Source organism: Trematomus bernacchii, unplaced genomic scaffold (genome assembly GCF_902827165.1).
Source record: "Trematomus bernacchii unplaced genomic scaffold, fTreBer1.1, whole genome shotgun sequence".
Classification (NCBI taxonomy): Eukaryota; Metazoa; Chordata; class Actinopteri; order Perciformes; family Nototheniidae; genus Trematomus; species Trematomus bernacchii.
The window spans coordinates 14,441,401-14,464,192 of NW_022987648.1; the positions used below are offsets into that span (position 1 = coordinate 14,441,401).

Below are 22,792 nucleotides of genomic sequence, written 5' to 3' on the forward strand. Positions count from 1 at the left end.
ATTACCCAGTTGACAACAAATGAATCGCCAAATATCTTGATAATCATTTAAAGTCATTTTTCATGCATAAATGGCATTAATGTTGTTTTCAGCCTCAAGAGTGGAGATTCCTTGCTTCTCTCTGTATTTCATCGTATTCAACACAATATTTTTGGCCCAATTTATTTGACTAATTTCTGACAATTTATAGACCCAAACAATAAATGGATTTATCTATAAAATATTTTGCAGATTAATCAATATGGATAACAAACTGTTATTGCAGCCACTTGTTAAAGTAATATTTGGATAAAAGTGAGTAAAAACTACAATTATTTAAAAATAAGTCTTACCTGTTGCAGCAAAAAGGGGAGGCCACAGGAAAACATGAAAGGAAGAAAAGAGAAAAGCTGATTAATGACAGGGGGTCACAAGGTACACACAAGCTAGTTTTCTTCTTCAATATATCAAATAATTTAAAAATATATACGGGATCCTAACAGAAAACATTCCTCCTGAGCATAAAACACCGTTACTTTACACTAGTAATTAGCTGTTAAAGACTCTTTAAAAAAAATGGACAACCAAGAAGCCAAAATATACCGCCCTGCTAAAATCGATAAAAAAAAAAAACAGCTGACTTATTGAAAGACAACACTGCGAGGCAAATGCTTAATCAGTACATTGTATTATTGTTAAGACTGGTTGGTATACACTGCCACCTGGTGGAAACTACTGCCGACTCAGTCAATACTAATTCAACTCCAATTAAGGACCTGAATAGACCTCCTTCTGTAGGGTTGAATTCCTGTCAAGTACTCGCTTTCTGCCAGAACGCCACCAATTAATCCCAAACCCTTTGTTGTTCCCTGAAGTGTCTGACATATCCAGACTCAACAAGCCTGCTGAGTCGCTCACTGCTTTTCTTTGAACACAAAGCCTCATTCAATCTGCACGCTTTCATCTCTGTACGGTATTTAACAAAAACAGTTTACACAAAAGCAACATTAATTTGACATCTGATAGTGAATGACATTAGAAAAGCACATCATGATTGCAAACTCTGTCATCAAACAAAAAAGCTATGTTTTTTACCACGATAAACGCTGTCATAATTGTATCCTCACATTTGAACTATAGAGATAAAAAGGGGAAAAAAGGTGGTTGGTTGTCTGTGAGCATGATATACTTTTACATGTCACAAGAGTGCTCATTACTTAAATGCAGGGCCTATGATTACCATTATTTGGGCTGCATTAGCAATTATGGAAACATTTAAAAGTGAATTTATTTTAAATTACTACTTATTTGGAAAAAGAAAAGATAAATAAAAAAGTGATTTGCTGAACAAAGCCTTAAACAATGTCAGGTATTTTCTGTCATGTAGTGTTTCTGATGAGCCACTATAGGGACATGTAGCCCATTTTTAATCCAAGGCTCCTTAAATCCTAGAGTGGAATACATTTCTCTAAATCTGTTTTTGTCTAGATTTGTGAAAAAGACAATTTCTTTTAAACTGACAATTAGTTTCTGATTCTGAAAGTCCAATTGAAAACACATTGGGTCATTTAACATTGTTTGTATCAAATTCATGAATTGAATTGGCAAGATAATGGACTATGTCTCCTTTTGATATGGTAAAAAGTTTATCCGTGCACATAATCCGTATATTCCAGTTAGACTTCATTCACAATAATTCCATTCCCACGGAATGTTCCCAGCTAGAATATTCCCCAAATTTGGCAACCATAGTCTACTCAGAAAGAATAGATGTTTGCTGAAATCATTGGAATATTTCCCTTAAGCCCTTTTGGAGAGGCATGAGCTCCTACAAGACCTCATCAACCACAATCACACTTAAATACTACAAACCAACCATGCGATTTACAGTCATTAAATATATGTTAGGGTCGAATAACAGTTATCCACTTCTCTCATGTCCACACTGTGGAGTACTTTGGTTGAGTCTTACTTAAAGCACCAATAGGATGAAGGACAGCAGCCCTCTTCCTCGAACCATCTTCTGGAATAAGCCACACATGGACTAACTGTTCCCAGTTTAATTTGAGATTTGTTCTGTAAAATATTGTGTTTCTTACTCATAAATATGCTTACTGTGAATGGATTTAAACAATGCTTATGAGTTCCTTTCATCCTTTCATCCTTACCCCAGTTGTTTCATAACAATTCACACCATCATTTCTGTGAATGCAACAACTCTTATGACTGCTTTTGACCTCAATAACTCTCACATGACTCCGTCTCAAGTCTCAGATGATGAAGCACAAGAATGCGTAAACCTTTTCAAACCGATTCATTTTCCAACTGCAGCACCACGCACTGAACATGTTTCATTCAGGAATGAGAAATGATTTAATGATAACAATGATGGACGAACTATCTCATGCAAACCTCATAAATTGAAAAGCTGACTTTTAAATATATAACTTACAAAAAGATGTGCATAGTAAAAATATGACTGAACGTGTATTGGCCAAGTAAGTCAAGTAGAATCATTCCAAGTCTTACAGGTAAAAAAGGAAATGTATACTACCATCCCAGCATCAATGAAGGCATGCTGGGAGGTAGCATTCATTCAGCAGCTATATACACGGCACTCTGCAGGCAATGTTAGACATATGGGGCTCGAACCAGCCGAAAAGCAGCCTTCAGAAGCCCAATATATGTAGATCCATAGGATGAGCCTGGTGTATGTAGGCAGTTCACAGCTTGCCTACCAGCAGGTGGTAGTACAGCACTATTTACAGAGCTGAAAATATTTGGCATTAATGCTAGAGTATCCGTGCCAAAACAGGCCATAGGGAATGTATAAGGTATATATTGCTAACAGCGCATTAATCCAAAGGAAAGGAAAAAAGGTTGTTTAATGTATATCTGGTCACTCTAAAAGTAATTGGGGGAGAGGCTCTGACATACCAATTTAAAATCTGAATTGTAACCATACAGTCTCTATAGTTATAGTTATTTAGAATATATAATACATTCTGATTATTTTTTTTTAAATTTGAGATGACTATGCAAATCACCCTGCTGTGTAACCCTAATAAATGATCTTATTTCAAACAGAGATTGCTTTACACTTTTAAATTGAATAGTTTTTTCTATTTCTTTTAAAACAGTGCATCTCCAGCACACACAATCAAATGAACTCACCCACATTAACAGAGCAAGTCCATTTGTGTGGGCTGTCTGAATAAATTCAATATATGGGAAATAATAGGGACAGTACATGGACATTTAAGTACCAGACACACAAATGATGAAGTGGCTCTCTGTTTAATTTGTGCTATTAAGAGAAGCAGCTGGCTAGACTATTGAGAGAAAATTAATTTGATAAACACACACAAAAAGAAATCACTCTGTCCCTCCAGCAGCCTTCCTCACTCAGCCACAAAGCGTAGAGAAAGGGATTAGCTCACACAAAGCGAGAGTGAATGAATATCGTCCCTGTGGGAAAGACACTCGCTGGATAGATCTCACGTCATAACAGCCTCACAGAGAGCCTGAGCAAACCACATGAACCAACTTTCCCCCTGTGACACTTCATGATGATCATCAGACTCGTTCTAATATTTCAGCAGAACATCTGTGTTTTTTTAAATAGAGCCTGTCTAACCATTTTCTCTTACTCATGGTGTTTTTGCCAAGCTAGACTAACCCTGTCCCAACTGCAGCTTTGCACAGGCATGAGATTGCTCTTGTTATCTGTTGTCTATTCTTAGAAAAAGGTCAATTACTAATATGTCAAACTATTACTTTAATAGACTGGGAGCATGTTTAATTTAAGTTTTCTTTGCTTCAAGGTGCATTTTAGTATCACGACATCTATCTGTGGATATCCGTCCTTCCGAACCTCTTTGCATTTCCCTGCAGTTACCAAACCATGGTTCAATTTGTGCATTTAATCTACCTTTTTGACATGTAGTGTGTAGTATGTATCAATTACTTGTTACAATAATTCAGAGCAAAAACTCTTAATCAGTCTTCAAGCCTCTCTGATGTTTCCTCTGCGCTAAATATATCTTTAAATACTGGACAAAAAGATGTTTAAAAAGGCAACACCTTGGACATTGTTTCCTTTTTTTGTGATATTTTTTATAACAACCAATTTATCCTGTTGATAATCATCAGATTAATCAATAATTAAAAAAAGGTTTGGTGCAGTCCCAACAGATTCTTACTTCCTTCTCAACTTCTATGGCATGATAATAATAATGTCCAGCGAGTAATATCTAACTCGTATTCAATCACAAGTTGTGATTTGTTATAATTTCCAAAATTCACAACATGTTATTTTACTAAATGTTGTGCTTCACTTAATATGAGTTGCAGTTTTGCATTTAAAAGCACCTTAATATCTGCCTACCGTTCAATCGTCAACTAACGCTCCAATAACCATCAACACAACCCTCCACACAGGCTGAAAAATACATTTTTATCAATCACTTCGCCTATATCGGATGACCTTGGACATTTCTATCCCTGTAAAATCTTTAAAAAAACGATTGGATATGGATAACAAAAGCAGGAATGTTTGCGCCAATAGCAAAGTCATGTAATGCATTCTGTCTATGTGTGAGTGTGTGCGTGAGAGTGTGTGTGTGTGCCAGAGAGAGAGAGAGAGAGAGAGAGAGAGAGAGAGAGAGAGATGCAAAGATATAGAGATTCCTGGAGCTGACTGGACAGTGTTCTGGCCACAGGAATGCCGGCCATGATTCAGCACAATGTCTGCATGTTTTTGGGGGGGGGGGGGGGATGACAGTGGCAGCCCACTCAAGCCTAAAAAAAAAAATGAGAGGCTAAACATCAAACCTCCATCAACACCCCTTCATAGTACATCACACTGATGTTAGGCCACACCTCGTAGATTACCGGAGGTTTATATTGCCACAAAATAGTTACTTCTGTAAAACATGATGAGAAGAATGTATTGTTACCTAGGTAATACTAATTTCCTCTAATATGGCACGTTACAATAATACAGTAGCTCCAGCAAGTCTCTCCAACTTGCACATATTTGACTCCAAGTTTTCCAATCTTAATATTAATACAATTTGATCCTATGTATGTATACTGTGTTTTTATTATAAATAAACCTGTAGTCCTTTCTCTATGGTCACAGCATGTTTCTCTAAAACATGTTGCACCTACAGCAGCATTGTTTACTGTGGTTACCTTGGTTACTGTAGCGGCAATAGGCATATCTGCCTCAAATATTAGTATCAAACAATTTAAATCAAATTTGACATCCAGCCAAAATATAAAGTAAACGGTTTTCTTGGCAAAATAAAGAGAGGGATAGGTTATTTAACACCCGTCTCTCCTCCGTTTAATGCACCGTCATTCTACTGTCAGTCAACCGACCAGCCAGAGCCCTTTCAGGAGGAACTGAGGGTCAGTCTGAGCAGCAACCAGAATGTGATTGGCATGCCACAGATGCCATACACATCTCTCATATAATCCAGGTAAAAGCCCTAATTCAGGTAGGCGTTTTGTAAGGGTTTTAGGTCATTCCTGTGTCAATCCATGAACAATAGTTTAAAAAATAGTCTCTGTTTTTACAAGTACAACGACTCAATATTAGTCCATGTTCTCCTGAACTAGTAAGTAGAGATGTCCCGATACGATCACGTGATCGGGGATCGGAGCCGATCACGTGATTTTCAAAAGATCGGAATCGGGAGAAAAAAATCGGGGATCGGGATTTCTTTTTTTTTCTTTTTTTTATTATTTTTTTTTATTTTTTTATTTAATGTTACAAAAGAAAAATGACCATGTTCACGTCTTAAAGTCATCCTGAGGCCTTAGTTTTGGTTTAAAATTACACAACATCATGTATGTGTTGCTTCTTTTGGGCTTGTTTTCATAGACCTGGTTGCTTATTTCTCTCAAATCTGGCAACAGTATCGCAGGGCGCAGTATCTAATAGTAGCAGTAAGCTAACAAGAGGCTACGTTCAGCTGGTGCCTCGGGAGTCGGGACAGAGAAAATGTCAGGAGTTTGGAAGTATTATAAAATTGAAAGCGAAGGCAGTGTAACAGCCAGATGCAATGTTTGCAAGGCGGAGGTTCCGCGTGGTGGAAAGAACAGAGCTACGTTCAACACGACCAATCTAATACAAACACCAACAACAACACGACGAGTACACAGCGGCCACTCAGGTAACGGCACTGAAACAACCGACACTTTCAGAGACTTTTAAAAGGAAAGAGAAACTGCCCCAGAACAGTGAAAAGGCCAAAAAAATAACAACCAAGATAGCTGAATTCATCGCGTTGGATGACCAGCCGTTATCTGTTACCTTTTTTTTCTCTTAATGCATTGCATAAAGATCGGATCGGGAAAAATCGGTATCGGCAGATTGTCAAAATCAAATGATCGGAATCGGATCGGGAGCAAAAAAAGGTGATCGGGACATCCCTACTAGTAAGGATATGAACACATGACAATCCAATTTTGGTTAACAATTGATCCCCGCAGTGCTACAAACTGTCTTATTCCCCCAGAACAAATGAGGCGAACATTGAACCTCTCCGGAATCCAACAGGACGACCCCAGTCTATTGATTTCCCTGCACTACAGACAAACCCCTTCAGTGGATATATATGAGCGTGCAACGTGCATGCATGTGCTCGTGCTGGTCCGCGTGCGTGCATTTAGAGGTGGAAGGGCAATTTTCCCATAGATGAAAGGCCTGCTAAAAACACAATCCATTATCCTCCATTACGAGCCATTAGTTTTCCCGCCACACTCTTAAGTGAAACAATCCTGTTTATTGATGGAAAAATAAACCATTTGAGAGAAGGGGGACGAGCAGATAATTGAAATCAATGATGCATCTGCACACAAATACACAGAGACAGGGGGGGATTTATAGAGATGTTCACGTGCAAGTGGTTTGTATTAAACTCTGTTTTATTAATACCCAGTAAACAGCTCACAATCTTCTTGTTTAGTTTTATCCTGCCATTCATGCTCTCACTGCCTGGCATGGAAAGACAGTAAATATTCAATGTGGTGTAGTGAGACCTCCCTCCCTCCCTCCCTCCCTGTCGCTCACACACAGCCTGTTAGCGCTCTGCTGTGTTCTGGTGTTCTCTGGCTCGGTCTGTGTGCTGGGATGGGGGAGGTGTCAGCAGCAAAATAAATAACAAATGCTGTTTACTTTTACTGAGACACCTTTTATAGTGCAACTGTGGAAAAGCCAGAGCTCGATATATAAAAACAAACACTGCCACAATATTGGTGCATATACTACAAAAATAACAGCAAATTAGTGTTTTTCATTACATCAGTAAATGCTTGTCACAGCTTAAAAAGCTCAACATCTGTCCAATCTATACACCCGTGTGCATTTTAAGTCCATGGCTAATTTGCAGATCAATTTCAGAAAATGATCAAGTAAAAAAATAAAACGGATAAAGGGTCAACATAAGAATTAGGGATGAGACAATTCGGGGTGCAAATAACATAATTCAAAGAGGTGATTTGGGTCGTTAATTTGCATCAGTGAAATTGGGTCATTGATCATTGAATCGATAAACGCTAGGGACAATATTGGATTGGATCCATTGGCATATATGGCCCTATTTTACAAAAAAAGATATGTCCTATTTGTAATGAAATAAAAATGCTTGTAAATGTAAAGTGATCCAAGTGTTTCAGTAGTATAATAAGTGTATAATTTTGTGAATATAAATTATTTTGTCCAGTGACATGCATGTTTTATGTAGTCCCATGACAAATTGGAATCCATTGTAACTTAGATCACAACAAAAATGGCTATCTAGAACTTTTAGAGCCATCTTAAAATACTACAAGTGTTTGTTATTCAAAATGTACAATATTTAGAGCAAGACAACAATAGTATTACACCACAGATGCTGCCTTTAGCAATTTATTACAAGATTCGATCTATGATTGATCGCAAGCTAAATGTAACAGCAGAGGAAAGGCTAAGTTGGCACAGGGTTAGAGTGTCTGCCTCTAAACTCATACAGCTGTCATTAATGGAAATGTGGTCTGAAAGAAAAACAAACTAAGTATGGCCACTGTTTAAAATCTGTTTTTATCTAAGACTCACTTTAGAAGACTGGAACATCTGGGCATCAGGTGTTTCTATAGTATAACCTTCCATGAGCCAATGATCGTACAAAACCATCTGCAGAGTGGGCACTGATGGAGGGAACAGTGGGGCAACACAAAGACAGGATTTATCAGAGCTGGACTCTGCTCAATCTGGTTCCATCTGGTCCAGCCTGCTGTGCCCTCACCGCTCTATACCAGCGTCAGTAGGTCTGACTGAGTCAGGTTGGGTCAGGTTGGGTCAGGTTGGGTCACTTCCTCTGTGTGTTGGGAATTCTGGGGATCTCGTTGATCTCTGCACAATGAGCAACGGGCCCAGCACACACTGGCTCTCTGCACTGCCAGTGGCAAGATTACATTCAAAACAGCCAGCGGCAGAGATAGCCATCATTATGCCAGCCAAAGCCACATTCCCCTGAGCCTTCACACTCACACTTAGTCTGTATTCAGACTAACAATAGGGATGTGTTGCAGTATCCTCATTTGTTTCAATGAGACCATTTCTCTGGCAGAGCAAGGTCTTGAGAAAAAAGATGTAGGCTGGTTAATAAAAAGTTGTACTTTGCTCAACTTTTACCACAATCCATCGTCATTGTTGGCCATTCTAAAAACACACATAATTTGTAGTATTATTAGTAGAAATGTAATATCCTGTTTTTACCATTATAGTAGGTCTGATAGGGCAAGTATTAAAACAAAATAAAACATAACTGTATTAACATCAATAGATGACCATGTCACTGGCTAATACTAATATTAAACTGAAAAAATGTATAAAAATAAACTTAGACCAAACATCTGATTTTGAAAAAAGGAATTACCCCGAGTCATTGTCTCAATAACATAAGATTATTAACTAAGCTAGGACTGAACAACTTCAAACAAACTAAACATGATACATTAATGCAATATCTGACATTAGTTCACAGCCAGATCTCACCACAAACCTACATAATAATGAACAATACTAAGAATAACTTTAAAAGGGTTTTACATAAAAAAGGAACAGAAAATAAGACCATGCACTAAAGTTAAGTAGACCCTTAACCAAACTAATTTAGCCAAGTTTGCAAGCAGGCCTACATTACCTTTCGTCAAAACACTGTCTTCCATCGGAAACTTTGACAATGAGAACCGCAGCGCAGCACCAAACCACATCCTCAAAGACAAAGACTCATGCATGTGAAAATATGCATATTGCACATTAGAATACTTTCATACTACTTACATTTCGCTCATTACTATTTTGTAATCACTGTTTTACTGTGAATGAGCCTATAACCACCAGCAGTCAAGACGCAGCTGTCTCCTCACTCACACGCACAGACCACCCACCCATTTTGAACATATTCCCTTAATGCAAGGCATGTTAGTGCAAATGCACAATTGACAGCCTCCTTCATTCAAACACACTCTCTAACACACACACACACTATTCTGCACTGACACTCTAAAGAGACCCGGGTGTTTTTACAACCTCGCCTTAGGAGGTGATTTATGGGGGTTAGGGTCATCCCACACACTAAAAACCTGAAAATATGTTGACAGGAGCCTCACAGCAGACCCCGGGAACAGAACAACCACTGATATGTCACACAGACCCCCCCCCAGCCTTGCTTGTAAACTCAGACCATGAACAGATCAGCTTTTATGGAGATGGACCGGCCCTTCTGCAATTAGTACACAAAGGCAAAAGGTTCTGGATCTTAGTATGGTTCCATTAAAGTGACCTTGAAAAGGTGCTATCACATATACTTTAATGTCGCAATATACAAAATGGCCATCATTTGAGGCAGGGAAGTGAAAGGAATCAATACCAGACCCTCCTCTGTTACGAAAATGACATTTATAGCAATGATTCAATAAAACTGGACATGAACTTTAAGTGCAATCTTATTGTAATCATATAGGCTAGCAAATTGTGTTGTCCAAATGAGTAAAAATTGAAAATAAATGCAAACAAAACCCCCGATTTTATTGGTTGAGACGAAAGACAGCTTGTTGATGTATTTTTGCTGGAAATACTATTCTAGGTTCCCTAAACCAATCACTGTGCAGTTTGAACTTGGTTTTAGTTTCTCCTGAACACAAGTGACACACACAACATTTGCAAGTGGTAGGAAACCTCAAATTAAATAAAAAGTTCCTAACAATTACGAAGACACAGCCATGATCCAGAAACAGTAGCTGGACTGTATGCTGAAAGAAACATCTTTATTGTAAGAGTAACACTAATCAGTATAGCAGTAAGATATTGAAAAGTGTGACCTCAAAGATGGTTATACATCCTAATGAGCAGCTGAAAAGCTCTGTGTGTGCTCTTATTCATGAGGAGCAAAGATTCACCTAAAGAAAAATTACAATTCTATTTCTATGCTATAATAACATGGGTGCTCAGATTAAATCAGTGGTTTGTCAGTTATTTGAATTTAGAATTGAAGCCTAACCTAACAGTGAATTAAGCTTCAGCTGATTATCAAAATCAAACATCGCAAGACTGATTTGGCCATGCCTAGTGTGTGTTCTTTGTAAGTGTGCAATAGCAAACTTTAGCAGTTATTTTACCAATGAGGTTTGTTGGTTAAGATTAGTTGAAATTGTCCAGTTTCAGTTGCAGCCACACATCAGTGAGTGAAACACAGACTTCAACTTCAGGCACTGTCCCCTAATTGTATTCGCGTGACAGCAGGTAAACTACATAGAAATGTACTGTGAGCCTAATTCACCAGGACAATCTTCTCATTTGAAACAAGGGCTTTGGTCTCACCCAAATGCTACTTATCATCAAAGACAATAATCCACCTGATCCCCATAGATTTCACATTCCCCAGAGTTAAACGTCATGTGATAACAGTAGCCATCCTTCAGTATCCATTTACCAGCCCATAAAGAGGGACTGAAACAGAACGAGCATCATTATAAAATCCATGCTACCCTTAACATTCCTAGAATGAAAACTAGTCAAGTCATCAACCTCATCTTTGTAATTATAACTGAGGCATGCAAAACATCCTAGAAACTGGAGGTTATAATAACATTTTCAGAGGTTGGGAAAACGGGTTTAAGACTGTAAGAGCGGCTGAAATGTGGACAATTTCCTGTTGTTGGGTGATTAAAATTCCCCTGTAACCTCAGAAATCAGTGCTTGAAACTTGTTGGAAAGGCATTCCAGAGGAGAGCTTTCAGCGGGTTCACAGCACACGTTACAACCAAACTGTAACAGCTGGAGGAGTGTCAAAGAGAGATGGGAGAAAGAAGAGATAGTGAATATAGAGAGAGCTCTTAATTAAATCAATAAGCTTTCAGTGAAGGAAAGGACTACTGCACAACACTTTTCATGTCCACTAGTAAACCGACATCCCCTCCTCATGAGTTCAACGGAAAGGTAGAACGATTATGAATAAGGCCTGCTTTGGGAAACAAAATGAAGTAGTCTTTAATGTTTTGTTTCATCTGTAGGATAAGACTAGTTTGCTCCATTTGTATTTGCAGCAACCTAGCACCTGCTATCTCTAATTAAATAATCCTGCCTCCTCCTTCTTTTTTCCTGCTTTTCAACAACAAAATAATGTGCTGAGAGAGTGTGTACAGCGATCTGTGCACCCAGCAGAAATTGTGCGCTGTAAGGCAGACAATCAGGATTCAAGAAAGGAGTAAAATGTCGAATCACTGCAGCCACTTGTTAAAGACAAGTCACATTCATCTGAACCCTGCACTGTGTCCAACTGAAAGAGGACAGACAGCCTGTGGAAGCCTGGCAATTGTCTGCTGGCTAACGAGAAACACAATGACACTTTTCTTCCCTCACGGCTGCCACAGCAACCAGTGATATTATCCAGCATCAATCACACACTATGAATGCCGATTGGGTCAACCAGCACACATGTTACAGGAAGCATCTCTCAGTAATCTAGACAAAATGTGCCAATACATGTTTACAACCAATTAAATAAATCCAAAGAAAAAGTAAAGAAATATAATCTCTTACCCATCATCCTCTCCATCACCAGTCTTTAGAACAGCTGATGCAGTTAAGGCACTGGCGGCAGCGGCGTTGACATCAGCTTCCTGACCCTGGCTAGCGCTGGATCCAGACCCAACTTCCCTTCCGGACAGCTTGGGCAGCCCCAACAGAGCCGACTGGTGCTGGAGGAGTAGCCGGTGGGCGTCCTGCAGCTGCGTGGTGGTGAAGGTAGGCAGACTGGCATAGAGGGCACTGGCCTGGGCAGCATGAGCCAGAGCAAGGGCGCTGCTGTGGTCATGGGACAAACTGAGAAAAGACGCCTGGCTCTGAGGAACACCCCTGTTGTGGGCTTGGGGGGCGCTCTGAGGGTTGGGTGGAGGCACACTTGATGCAGATACTTGGTTCTGGTGGACTGTTGTGGGCAGCTGGGTCCCCAGATTTTGGATTTGTGTTGAGAGTGACTGTTGTGTCTGCTGCTGGCAGTCCAGGTGGCCTAGGTGGCCTGGGTGGCTCTGAGGCCGCTGGCCAAGACCTGGTGCTCCAACATGAGAGGGCATATTAGAGGAGGAGGTCTGTGTGTGAAGGAGTGACTGCTGCAGGCCTCCTATCATCTGACATAATCCGTTAGCAGACCCGGAGGGAGCTGATCCAGTTTGGTTGGACAGAGGTTGAGAGGCAACTGCCTGGGGGACACCTTGGTGTGAATGGGTGTACTCAGCTGGTCTCACCTGCACCGCGGCTGCTTGGTGGTTATATTGTGGTTGCTGTGGCAGGGCATAGCCTCCCTGTTGCTGCTGAACACCTACCAGGCCCTGTGTGGAGCCTAAGGGCGGATTAGCAACTGCCTGGGCATAAGTGAGCTGATGGTGGGGTAAAGCGGATGTCGGGATGGCGGTCTGGTGGCCTTGCATGGAAGCAGGTTGATGAATGCTAGTTGGAGCCGAGGGGGTAATATCGTGCGGGGGCATGTAAGGTTGGGACACTCCCATGCTTAAACCACTGGGGAGGATTCCTTGATATCCCTGTGGAGGGGAGGCGTGTTGGGGTACTGGGTGTCCCCCAGCATCTCCACTGCACACACTCTCAGTATAATGGCTCAGTGTACTCATCGTGCTACTCACTGAACTACCACTTGTGCTTTCTCGCTCTGAGGTCCCAGCAAAACTCTCAGAGACAAACTGACGCATGTTGTGAGAGCCAGTCTCCGACGCAGCGGAGCTTGGAGCAGAGGCAGGGGTCTCCTTATCGTAGAATTCAGTGCATAACCATCTTCCCTTCTTAAAGGGTTCAGAGCTAGAGTCCAGCTTCACCACCCGGAAGCGAGAGCTGGTGGTAGTCACAGCAGGGGCTGGAGCTGGGGCAGGCTGGGCAGGGGCCGATGTTACAGGGGCCACAGATGTGTTAGGAGCACTCGCAGGCTGCAGCACGGCAGATCCAACTCTTCCATGGATCCCAGCTGGGACCCCCATCCCTCCAGAGGCACTAACAGCAGAAGTCGTAGTAGTCATAGTAATGTTGGAGTTGATGTTTTGGTGTTGCTGGATCATGTTGACATTAGAGGTGGGGGTTATAAGGTTACCTGCGGCTATAACAGCACCTCCGCTCCCTGCACTGCTGCTCATCACATTGAAAGGAAAGCCACCACTGCTACTGCTAGCACTCATGCTTATCCCCCCTCTCACAGGCACGTTGGCAGAGCTCAACATATTCACATTACTAACAGTGCTGGTCTGGGGATTAACTATGCTAACTGTGTCCGTAGCAGAGCTATGCATTCCAGGGAGGGATCCCGGGGCCACAACCCCCTGGGGCTGAGCGGCCTGGGAAACATTCTCTTGAGGGCCCCCCACGTTAGAAGGCATTTTCTGGGTGATACAGGGTAAAGCTCCAGAATTGAGGGCAGATGGAGTGCTCCCAGGCCCAGAGGACAGAGGGTAGACCTGGGCATGGTTGTGATGATGGTGATGGTGATGGTGATGATGCATATTCCCGTTCACCATGGTCCCACCATGCTGTTGAGCTTGGTTCATGGCATGTGGGTGTGAAGGCTGGTTGGGGGAGACAGCTCCAGGGGTATCAGCCTCATGGAAATTATTCAGAGTCTCCTCCGAAGAGCTCCTCTCTCCTCCCACTATGTCATTAGGTCTGGATAGAGACACATCCAGTATTTCAGAAGAAGAGAGATCTTCTGTGTGGGACTCATCCAGGTCATCATAGCTTTCGGTGTCCTCTGCAATACTGTTGTTGGTACTCACAGATATCTGAGCTGGAGTCACACTTGTAATCTGGAAGCCACTCTTCTTTTTTATCTGAGCTCCAGTCTGTGTGGGCTGGGGCTGGGCATGCAGATTCAGGCTGTGGGGTGGCATGTGATGGGGACCCGGGGAGGATGACCCAGCAGGGGGTTGGCACTGAATCAACAGGGAGGCTTGGTAATCATCGGCCGGGACGTGGCTGTTATTGACGACCGGGTTTGCCGGTGTTGACAGCGCGGAACCGCTCCCGCTGCCTGTGTTGCTACCCCTTCTGTGAAAGACAGCCGGGTGCGCCATCTTTCTAACACTGCCAGAGTCTCCTGCAGGGTCCGGATGATGCATTTCGAGAGGATCCGGGGGGTGGTTGCTCTCTGACAGTATGCAATAAGGCTGCAGCTCGTTAACGGCGCCGTTTTGACTACACTTCGACCAACAGACAACACAATCGAAAAATAAATATATCAACCAAGTACTGACTGTTTGCAAATGTCAGGCGAAGTTATGCCAATATTTACAGCCTCTAAAACACGATGAAGTGTTTTACGGTGACAGTTAGCGAGGCAAGAGAAGCTAGTGGCCGCTCGCTGAGTAGCTAGCGAGCTAACGTCAGCTGATGCCAGTGTTAAATCACCAGTGATATCCGTTAGTGGCTTTGTAAACACAAGCTAACATTTTGTAGGTTTTCTAATGAGAAACTATGCCACCCGTACTGAAAGCAAATAGCTGCTAGATAAGTTAGTCTTAATGTAGATGCTAGCCTGACAGAGGAGTAACGTCAGCTAGCTAGCTGCCAGTCTCCTTCACCGGCTAGCTAAACATAGAATATAGCGAGCCGTTTTAGCTGCTGAATGTGCTCAAAGGAATGAAAATGTAAACAAGCAACCTTTCTTCCGGTGCACAGAGATGTATACCGAATACGATCCCTTAATAGCGGCGTACAAATGTTAAATCCATGCCACTGAATCCTCGTTTTGTCGTTGGTTTTGCTGTATCACTGGTCCTCCCCAGCGTTGTTCAGCGTTGTAGCTTGCCTCCTGCACCGCTGCTGTGGCTCCGTGCTGCCTGTGACGGGCTGAAGGGGAGGGGTGCTCCGTAATATGGCGACCGCGCATGGTCTCTGCTGCCAGACATAAAGCAGTCTGGGAGAGGCGGGGACGAGCCCAATATCAACATCACCGGAAAGAGCCGGAAAGAGCCGAGGAGAGGGCGCACCCTCAGATAGATAGATAGATAGATAGATAGATAGATAGATAGATAGATAGATAGATAGATAGATAGCCCCTATCAAAACATACATAAACATGACAGTTGAAAAAATACATATATGAAGTATATGATAAGGTATTTACATTATACAAAACATTTAATATTGATTATATATATGCTATAATACAGGACAAATGTGTGGCTTTACTTTAATTGCAAGACACATACAATAATGATATAGCAATATAATCCTCTGTTTATGCTTATTATATTTTAATGTTAATATCGCTGTATTTGACATTATTTCTAATTATTTTGATTGGTCCATTGTAATACTTGTACTTTTATTTAAAGTGGACCTATCATGCTATATTTGAATAATATAGTGTAGGACCATACCTATATAAGGCATATTTATACTTTTTTTTGTTTTTCAAAATACCAAACAGATCATGCATTTTAGCCATGCCTCATTTTGCTCAATTTGACAATTTCTAGCTCTGTTTTAGCAAGGGCAGATTCAGTGAGAACAGCACCATCTACTGGCCTGGCATATGTACTACAGCGTCTCCAGCGCTTTCGAACGGCAATGGCCGTGGCTGTCTCCTCCTGATTGGTGGAGTTGGCCCAATAGCCGTAGCGCCACTGTCCTGACGTCAGGACAGTGTTCAAATCTGGATCAGTTTTTATCAGATCCGTTGCAGCCCCTTTTTTAGAGATTTGGGTATGGAGGAAAATAGAGAGGGTTGTGTTTTCTGACACTTGGTGAGTTCCCTGGAACACCGGGGACACATATTCATGTATAAAAGACGTACAAAAGTGCATTTTGCATGATAGGTCCCCTTTCAGGAAATTATATGTACAATTATATACATTTCAGTCTCCCTGTTTGTAACACAATCAGAGGTATTGATAATAAAGTTGACTTTTGACTTGAAAAAACTGTGTCTACTGACAGGTAGACATATATTATTTAATGATCAAGGGATGGGTATATCTCTGCGGAAATAATAAAAAATAACCCAAAAAACAAATGAATCAGGTTGTAAATATCCTATCAATGAAATCCATCCTCCCGAGCAATTGTTTTGGATCGAGCAAAACATCAACATCACAACAATGTTTCTGAAACAAAGGTGGACAGAGAGCTGCTAGATCTCTCTGCAGACACAGGTTAACTACACTGAAGGATTATTCTACACACAGGTGCTGTGGGCCTCTCTCTCTGTCGTGTGTGTGTGTGTGTGTGTGTGTGTGTGTGTGTGTGTGTGTGTGTGTGTGTGTGTGTGTGTGTGTGTGTGTGTGTGTGTGTGTGTGTGTGTGTGTGTGTGTGTGTGTGTGTGTGTGTGTGTGTGTGTGTGTGAGACATTGTTGGTCTGTGATGTTGCCACTCAAGGTCAATGAACTCTTGTAATCTGGTCAAACATCTCCATTTTCTCTGTTCTGGCCTCTTCTGTTCATATCTGGACATAAAGATCCTTTTCTAATTAAAAACCCTTTTTTATTCAACTTTTTATCTTCCTTGCTTTTTTCTTGATAATCCAAAACAAAATCCTTATTACAAAATTACATCAGGTGAATATTTGAATATATATATCTTTTTTTATATATATATATGTTATGTAACATTACAGTTAGTTTTAATACAGAAGCAAACATTTTGAAACATTATAAAGCTATATTTAATCACTTAAAATATTCATTATAAATATTCACTCAATCAATTGAATTGACTCTTAACAACACAAAGGCTTCGCTCTACTAGTTCATCGGCAATAACACCTCCCCATAAAAACGTTTCAATATCCTACACAAGTCAAGTTTACACAGGCTTCCCTTTAGTGCAGTATATATTTAGCTTCACATTAATTATTCCAAAGCATTGTTAGTTTTGCCGAAGCTACACATTATTCTTCATTCATGAGTGTTTATTTAGCATTTGACTCAATATGTGGATGCTTTAATGCAAGTGACTTTCCGGATCACAATCAGCAGAACTGAGAAAAAAGCTGAATAGCGGATATATTTTTGTTAAAAGATGTATTTTTTTAGCTCGGTTTTCCAACCTTAGCCATTTGGAATTATGAATGTCAAAAGCATTGAACATAAGAGAAGTAAGGAGGGGGGAGTGCTAGAAACAGAGAGAAGAGGAGTTGAGATGGAGGCGGAGGAGCAAGAAGGGAGAGAAGAGAAGCACAGATCGGCTGTCAGGCGGGCAGACAGGCTATATCCATCGACACAAATGATAGAGGGCGAGAGACAGCAGGAGCCTAGTGCAGTGTAAGCGTCTGGTGCTGTCAGCAGCTTTAAATCACACTGGCACTCCACAACAACAAAAAACACCCAGCACTATTGTACTGCTGCCCCACTATAATGAACAATTTGGACTCTACTTTGATTTTGCAAACACTCCAGTAAAAAAAACACTTCTTATGCTCTCTATTTAGCTGATTTGGAAGATATGCAGTTGTTGGATGAGCCTCTCATTGGTTGTTTGCAATTTAATTCGACATTAAGAAGGTAGTTAGCGGTGGCTTTTTCTCAGGCTATTTATCAAGTGGGCAGTTCAATTACCAGCTCCTGTCTACAAGCCCTTGAGTAAGACACTGAATCCCAAATTGCTCATCAAATGTAAGTCACTTCGGTTAAAGGCATCTGTCGAATGAATGTAGCACAGGTAACAGGTCATTTCTGCGAACTGCAGTGCAAAGCAATTGGGGAATACACAATTACTGCACGGTTACACAAATTATCCAAAAAAGGCACTTGTGTTTCTAAGTTCTTGTGATTTTCCCTTGAAGAAGAAGAAGAAGAATATATACTTTATTAATCCCTTACAGGGAAATGTCATTCCCCACTCTGTTGTGTTTACACACATTACACACACAGGGGAGGATATACATGCAGAAACACAGAGAATATACATATTGAACTTCACAACTATGCATTTAACAAGACAATATTTTACTTTTTAGCAAGGTACATTGTCTGCCAGGTTAAGTTTTTTTACAGAAAATATATGATGAGGTCATAAAATATGAAACCCTTATAGATGTCACAACCTAACACTATACAGTTGGGTGAAATTAAAAGTAAAACATATTTTTGTTTGCATTTTGGTCAAACGACTGTACATTTACTTTAGTAAACAATTTGAATTCTACATTTATTTATAATATAGTATTTTTACATGTGGTGTTGCTTCTTGTAATTAATCTCAGCATGCCAATTGCTTCTGTGAATTCACACAAAATCTCTTTAGTTGTCTATGAGAGAGGCATTGTTTAGACTAGCTGCACGTATTTGACCATAAGTCAATGCTTTCTGAAGTATATAGTTGTCGTACTTTGAGAATATAAAGACAGATCTGTGGGAGCAGAGTGGTGGTGGTGGTGGTGATGGTGGTGAAACCAACCTAACATTCTTGAAACAACAGAGGCTTTGGACGTGCAGAGTACAGGGCCATGCCCAGTGATGCGGGCAGGGGGTCTGTGTCTCTGTCTGGGGCTTGTGTCCACTGAGCCTCTCCGCTCTGAATGGAGACCAGAATAGATGCTGGCTTATATTTTCATTGGACAGCCCTCCCAGCAGAAGATCACAGTGTGTGTTGTTTGTTGACTTGTGAAGCCCTCTGAGACAAATAGGATTTGTGATTTTGGGCTATATAAATAAACTTGAATTGTTACTAGATGTCAAAATACCCAGGCCCACTACATTCATTCATGAATGTTTCTTCCCAAACATACTGCAAAACAAACCCAACTTGGCACTGATGTAAGTCACTGTAAAGAATGAGTAAAAAAGAAATATCACGCACTATAGAAGCCAGTAGAAGATGCAATGGGGCTGAACAGGGCTGAACACAGCTTCACATAGTCATACTTATCATGTGTGTTCCTCATGAGCAGAGTTCATATCCACTTTCATATTTGATTATTCAAAGGAATACACCATAACAGGTTATTCAAATTCAAAAATTGCAGTTTTGACAGTTTTTTCAGAGCAGATTTAGTAAAGTCCAAAGAAATATCAACACTAAAGTCACAGAGTAATAAGGTGCTATATTGTAAGTAGTTAAGGCAAAAGAAAAAAATTAGTAAAGGAGAGGCATTAAATAATGTGTAAGCATCACTGATGTTGCAGCTAGTAAAGGTTATGTTGATGTCAGCTATTTAAATTCCTGCCTAGTAGCTTAATCCATGATAATTCATAATAATTTATTAGTTTATTTTTTATTTTTCATTAATGATTTGTATCTGCACATTTCTAATATGATGCCATATACACATGGTGGAGTAGAAAGAAGCCCACTACATTTGCTTCCACGTTGTATTAAAGTAAAACCATGAAGTAGCATAAAATGGAAATACTGAAGGAAAGAAAAATAACCTAAGATTGTTTTTAAGTACAGTACTTGACTAAATGTACTAGGTAACATCCCACCTCTGGGGATCGCCGCATGGAAACACACAAAGTCAGGAATGTATTGCCTAAACACACAACCTTTCAGTGTTTGTTTTGTTCTTGTAGCTGAATGAGGGGAATGCCTGAGGACATGTTCTTTCCTGATGTACAGCATAGCAGACATACATCACACCCCTATAACTGTCTTGTCAAAAGATCTATGACCTTGCCATGAAATAAAATTAAACACTGACTTTTTGTAGCATAGGCACTGAGTCTCTCGTTTGAAGCATGTCTATACTTGGCAGCTTCATGCATGTTTTTGTTTAAGTAAGAGAATATACAATGTCATGGTTTTGCCTTTAAAAATCAAGTCATGATAAAAATGGTCTCTTATTAAGTCATTATTGCACTGACAGGCATAAATACAGTCAGCACAATGAATTAATCAAAGCAGAAACCTGAGAGCTGCATGCCTGACTGATGAGTGAAAGGGAAACTTGAGAGCAGCCAGTGGAAATACTGTATTTAATAATAAAGGAGATGGCACAGACTCACATTCAAGTCCACAGGAACAACGTTTGGCAAAACTTCCTTAAACAACGGAGGCCATGAGATGTGTTGGTAAAAATAGGTTGTGTGTGCTATGTAAATTAGGTTATGATTTGTCTTTAGAGGACAAATCAAACTTGTAGAAATATATCTAGCATGACTTTGTGTTCTAATATCGAATCATGTATATATATATGATGATAGGTAAAGTGAAACTCTATGTTATCATTTAAACCATTAGTTTTTTAAATTTTGGTCAATGTCCAAATATTTAGGTCCTTAAATTATAATAGCCCCATCCATAGGCAGGTGTCTTGTTATATATATATATCCCCTCATTATAAGTTAGTTTATTTAATTCAATTTATTGTGCTTTATTTATAAAAAAAGAAAAGAAAGAAGCCTCTTATTATAACACCCCCTTCAGGTTGATCCATGTCATTGTTAAATACCGAAAGAGACACATCCTCCGTTCAACTTTCACATACAGCTAAATAATGCAATCTCATCAACAATATAGAACTTATACAACATATTAAACTATACTTGTTGACAGTTGCTGCCTCTGAATGAGAAGTTTATTTTATTTAATATGGACAAAGACAATAGAGTTACAATTTTCAATAGCCCATCCCTATAGAAAAGCCTTTACAAAAACACAGAATGTTCACAGAATATAAATGTAAACAATATAGTTAATTTCATGTTTGTTCGCCTCATGTTGAAATAAATAGTAGTGATAGCATGAGAAATGTACAGTATGACAGAACAGCATTTGTGTACATGTGGTAGAAATATACAGCAGCTCTTACAGGTTGAAATAAACCTGCCAGATGACCTTTGACCTTACACAAAATGTTCTCAATACACAGCCTTTCCACCTGAGGGAGCCACATTTCAGTGTACAGGTGTGTTTAAAAAGAAATATTCATTGCAGATGGACATACTTAATGTGTACAGTTTTTCCATGGAGACCATAATGGACAGCATCACAAATCGCTCATCATCTCAGAATGGCTCCAGCAAAACAGCAGATTTAAGGCTCTTCTGACAACAACTCAGCGACGACTACCTACAACAAAATGAAGACACAAAATGATGTAAAAGTAAAATATTTGACAGTGTGCTGAGATTGTATCTGCCAACTAAGAGCTGCCATGGAAACAGCCCTTCAATGCAATGTGAGCACTTACTGAAGAGAACACAACAATGGCAATCATGTTGATATTACATTAACGCCAAATCATTTCAGTTTTTGGAGGAAATTATCATTTCACTGAGACAAGTGCTTGATCAGGCCTTAAAAAAGAAATGATGATATAAATATGAGAATGATTTTTAAGCATCTAAAGGTTAGGGTATGACGGTGGACATAGTTCAGAATAAATCAGTGTGCTGGTATTTCAGTTTGTGGCTGAATTATCTCCCTAGCCTGGCCTCTGAAATGTACCCAGACTGTGGGCAAAACAAAAATGCCTACCTCAAAGCGTGTCTGACCTTGAGAGGAAAGCCAAAACTCCCTGTCATTCGCTGCCAAGCTCATTTTATCCCTGATGAAAAGAGCTTTCTGAATCTTTCAACCAGCGAAGGACTGATAGACTGTTTCTGTAGTTCTCAAACTTAGGTAATAGGATGAAGTTAGGCTTCATTGTCCTAAATACACACCCCAACCCACACACACTTTCAACAAGTTCCAATGAAGCAGATAAACTGCGGCCAGCAGCTGGGACACTTTGAGGGCTGTGTTTCCGTGAGAGCTTTGTCTGTGTTAAGTTTTTTGTGAATGTGCTGACAGCTGGTCAGCCGACAGAGGAGACTCATAAGTTTTGTGAGCAAAATATTTGAGTTGAACAGATATGGCTCATTTGTTAAAGCTCATACTGCTGAGTAATCCATTTGGGGCACAGGAAGTTATTCTATAAGCCAGTGCTACAACTCCCTGCACCCTTTTGTTATTAAATCTGCATCCCAGTAACTATTTACACCAAGGACCAGGGACGTGCACAGACATTTGGAGGGGCTATTGCTCTAAACTGGAAAAAGGGCCTCCCCCCGATAAAAAACACAAGACCTTTTGAAAATCGTAACTTGTTTTTAATGTAAAAGAAACCAAACGATTATTACATCAACTAAATTGAACAGTAATTCACATCTCATAACAAAATAAGCTAAGGCGACTACTTGCATTCGGTAACTTCATTCTAAAAATGAAAACCAGGGACATTTTTTGTTTTGCGGTCCATATCTCATCAAAAATATCTAATGTTAGTAACTATTAAAGACAAAATGGGGACAATTCTGTTCTAATGTAGTTTGACCATTGTAA

The 22,792-nt window shown here is 40.2% G+C and overlaps 1 protein-coding gene across 2 annotated transcripts in view; it reads right to left on the reverse strand.

Annotated features, from left to right (window-relative positions):
- The window catches only part of tsc22d1 (TSC22 domain family, member 1), a 34,153-nt gene extending 18,731 nt beyond the window's left edge, over positions 1–15,422 (reverse strand). Inside the window, exons 1-2 of one of the 2 annotated variants that reach the window (XM_034134277.1) lie at positions 15,188–15,422; positions 12,074–14,727 (exon numbers count right to left, since the gene is read on the reverse strand). In XM_034134277.1, the coding sequence (XP_033990168.1) occupies positions 12,074–14,646 (2,573 nt within the window). In that variant the 5' untranslated portion in view covers positions 14,647–14,727; positions 15,188–15,422. Of the gene's footprint in view, positions 1–12,073 lie in introns of both variants that reach the window. The other variant, XM_034134276.1, reaches the window with a different exon arrangement.
- Positions 15,423–22,792: the final 7,370 nt, after the last annotated feature.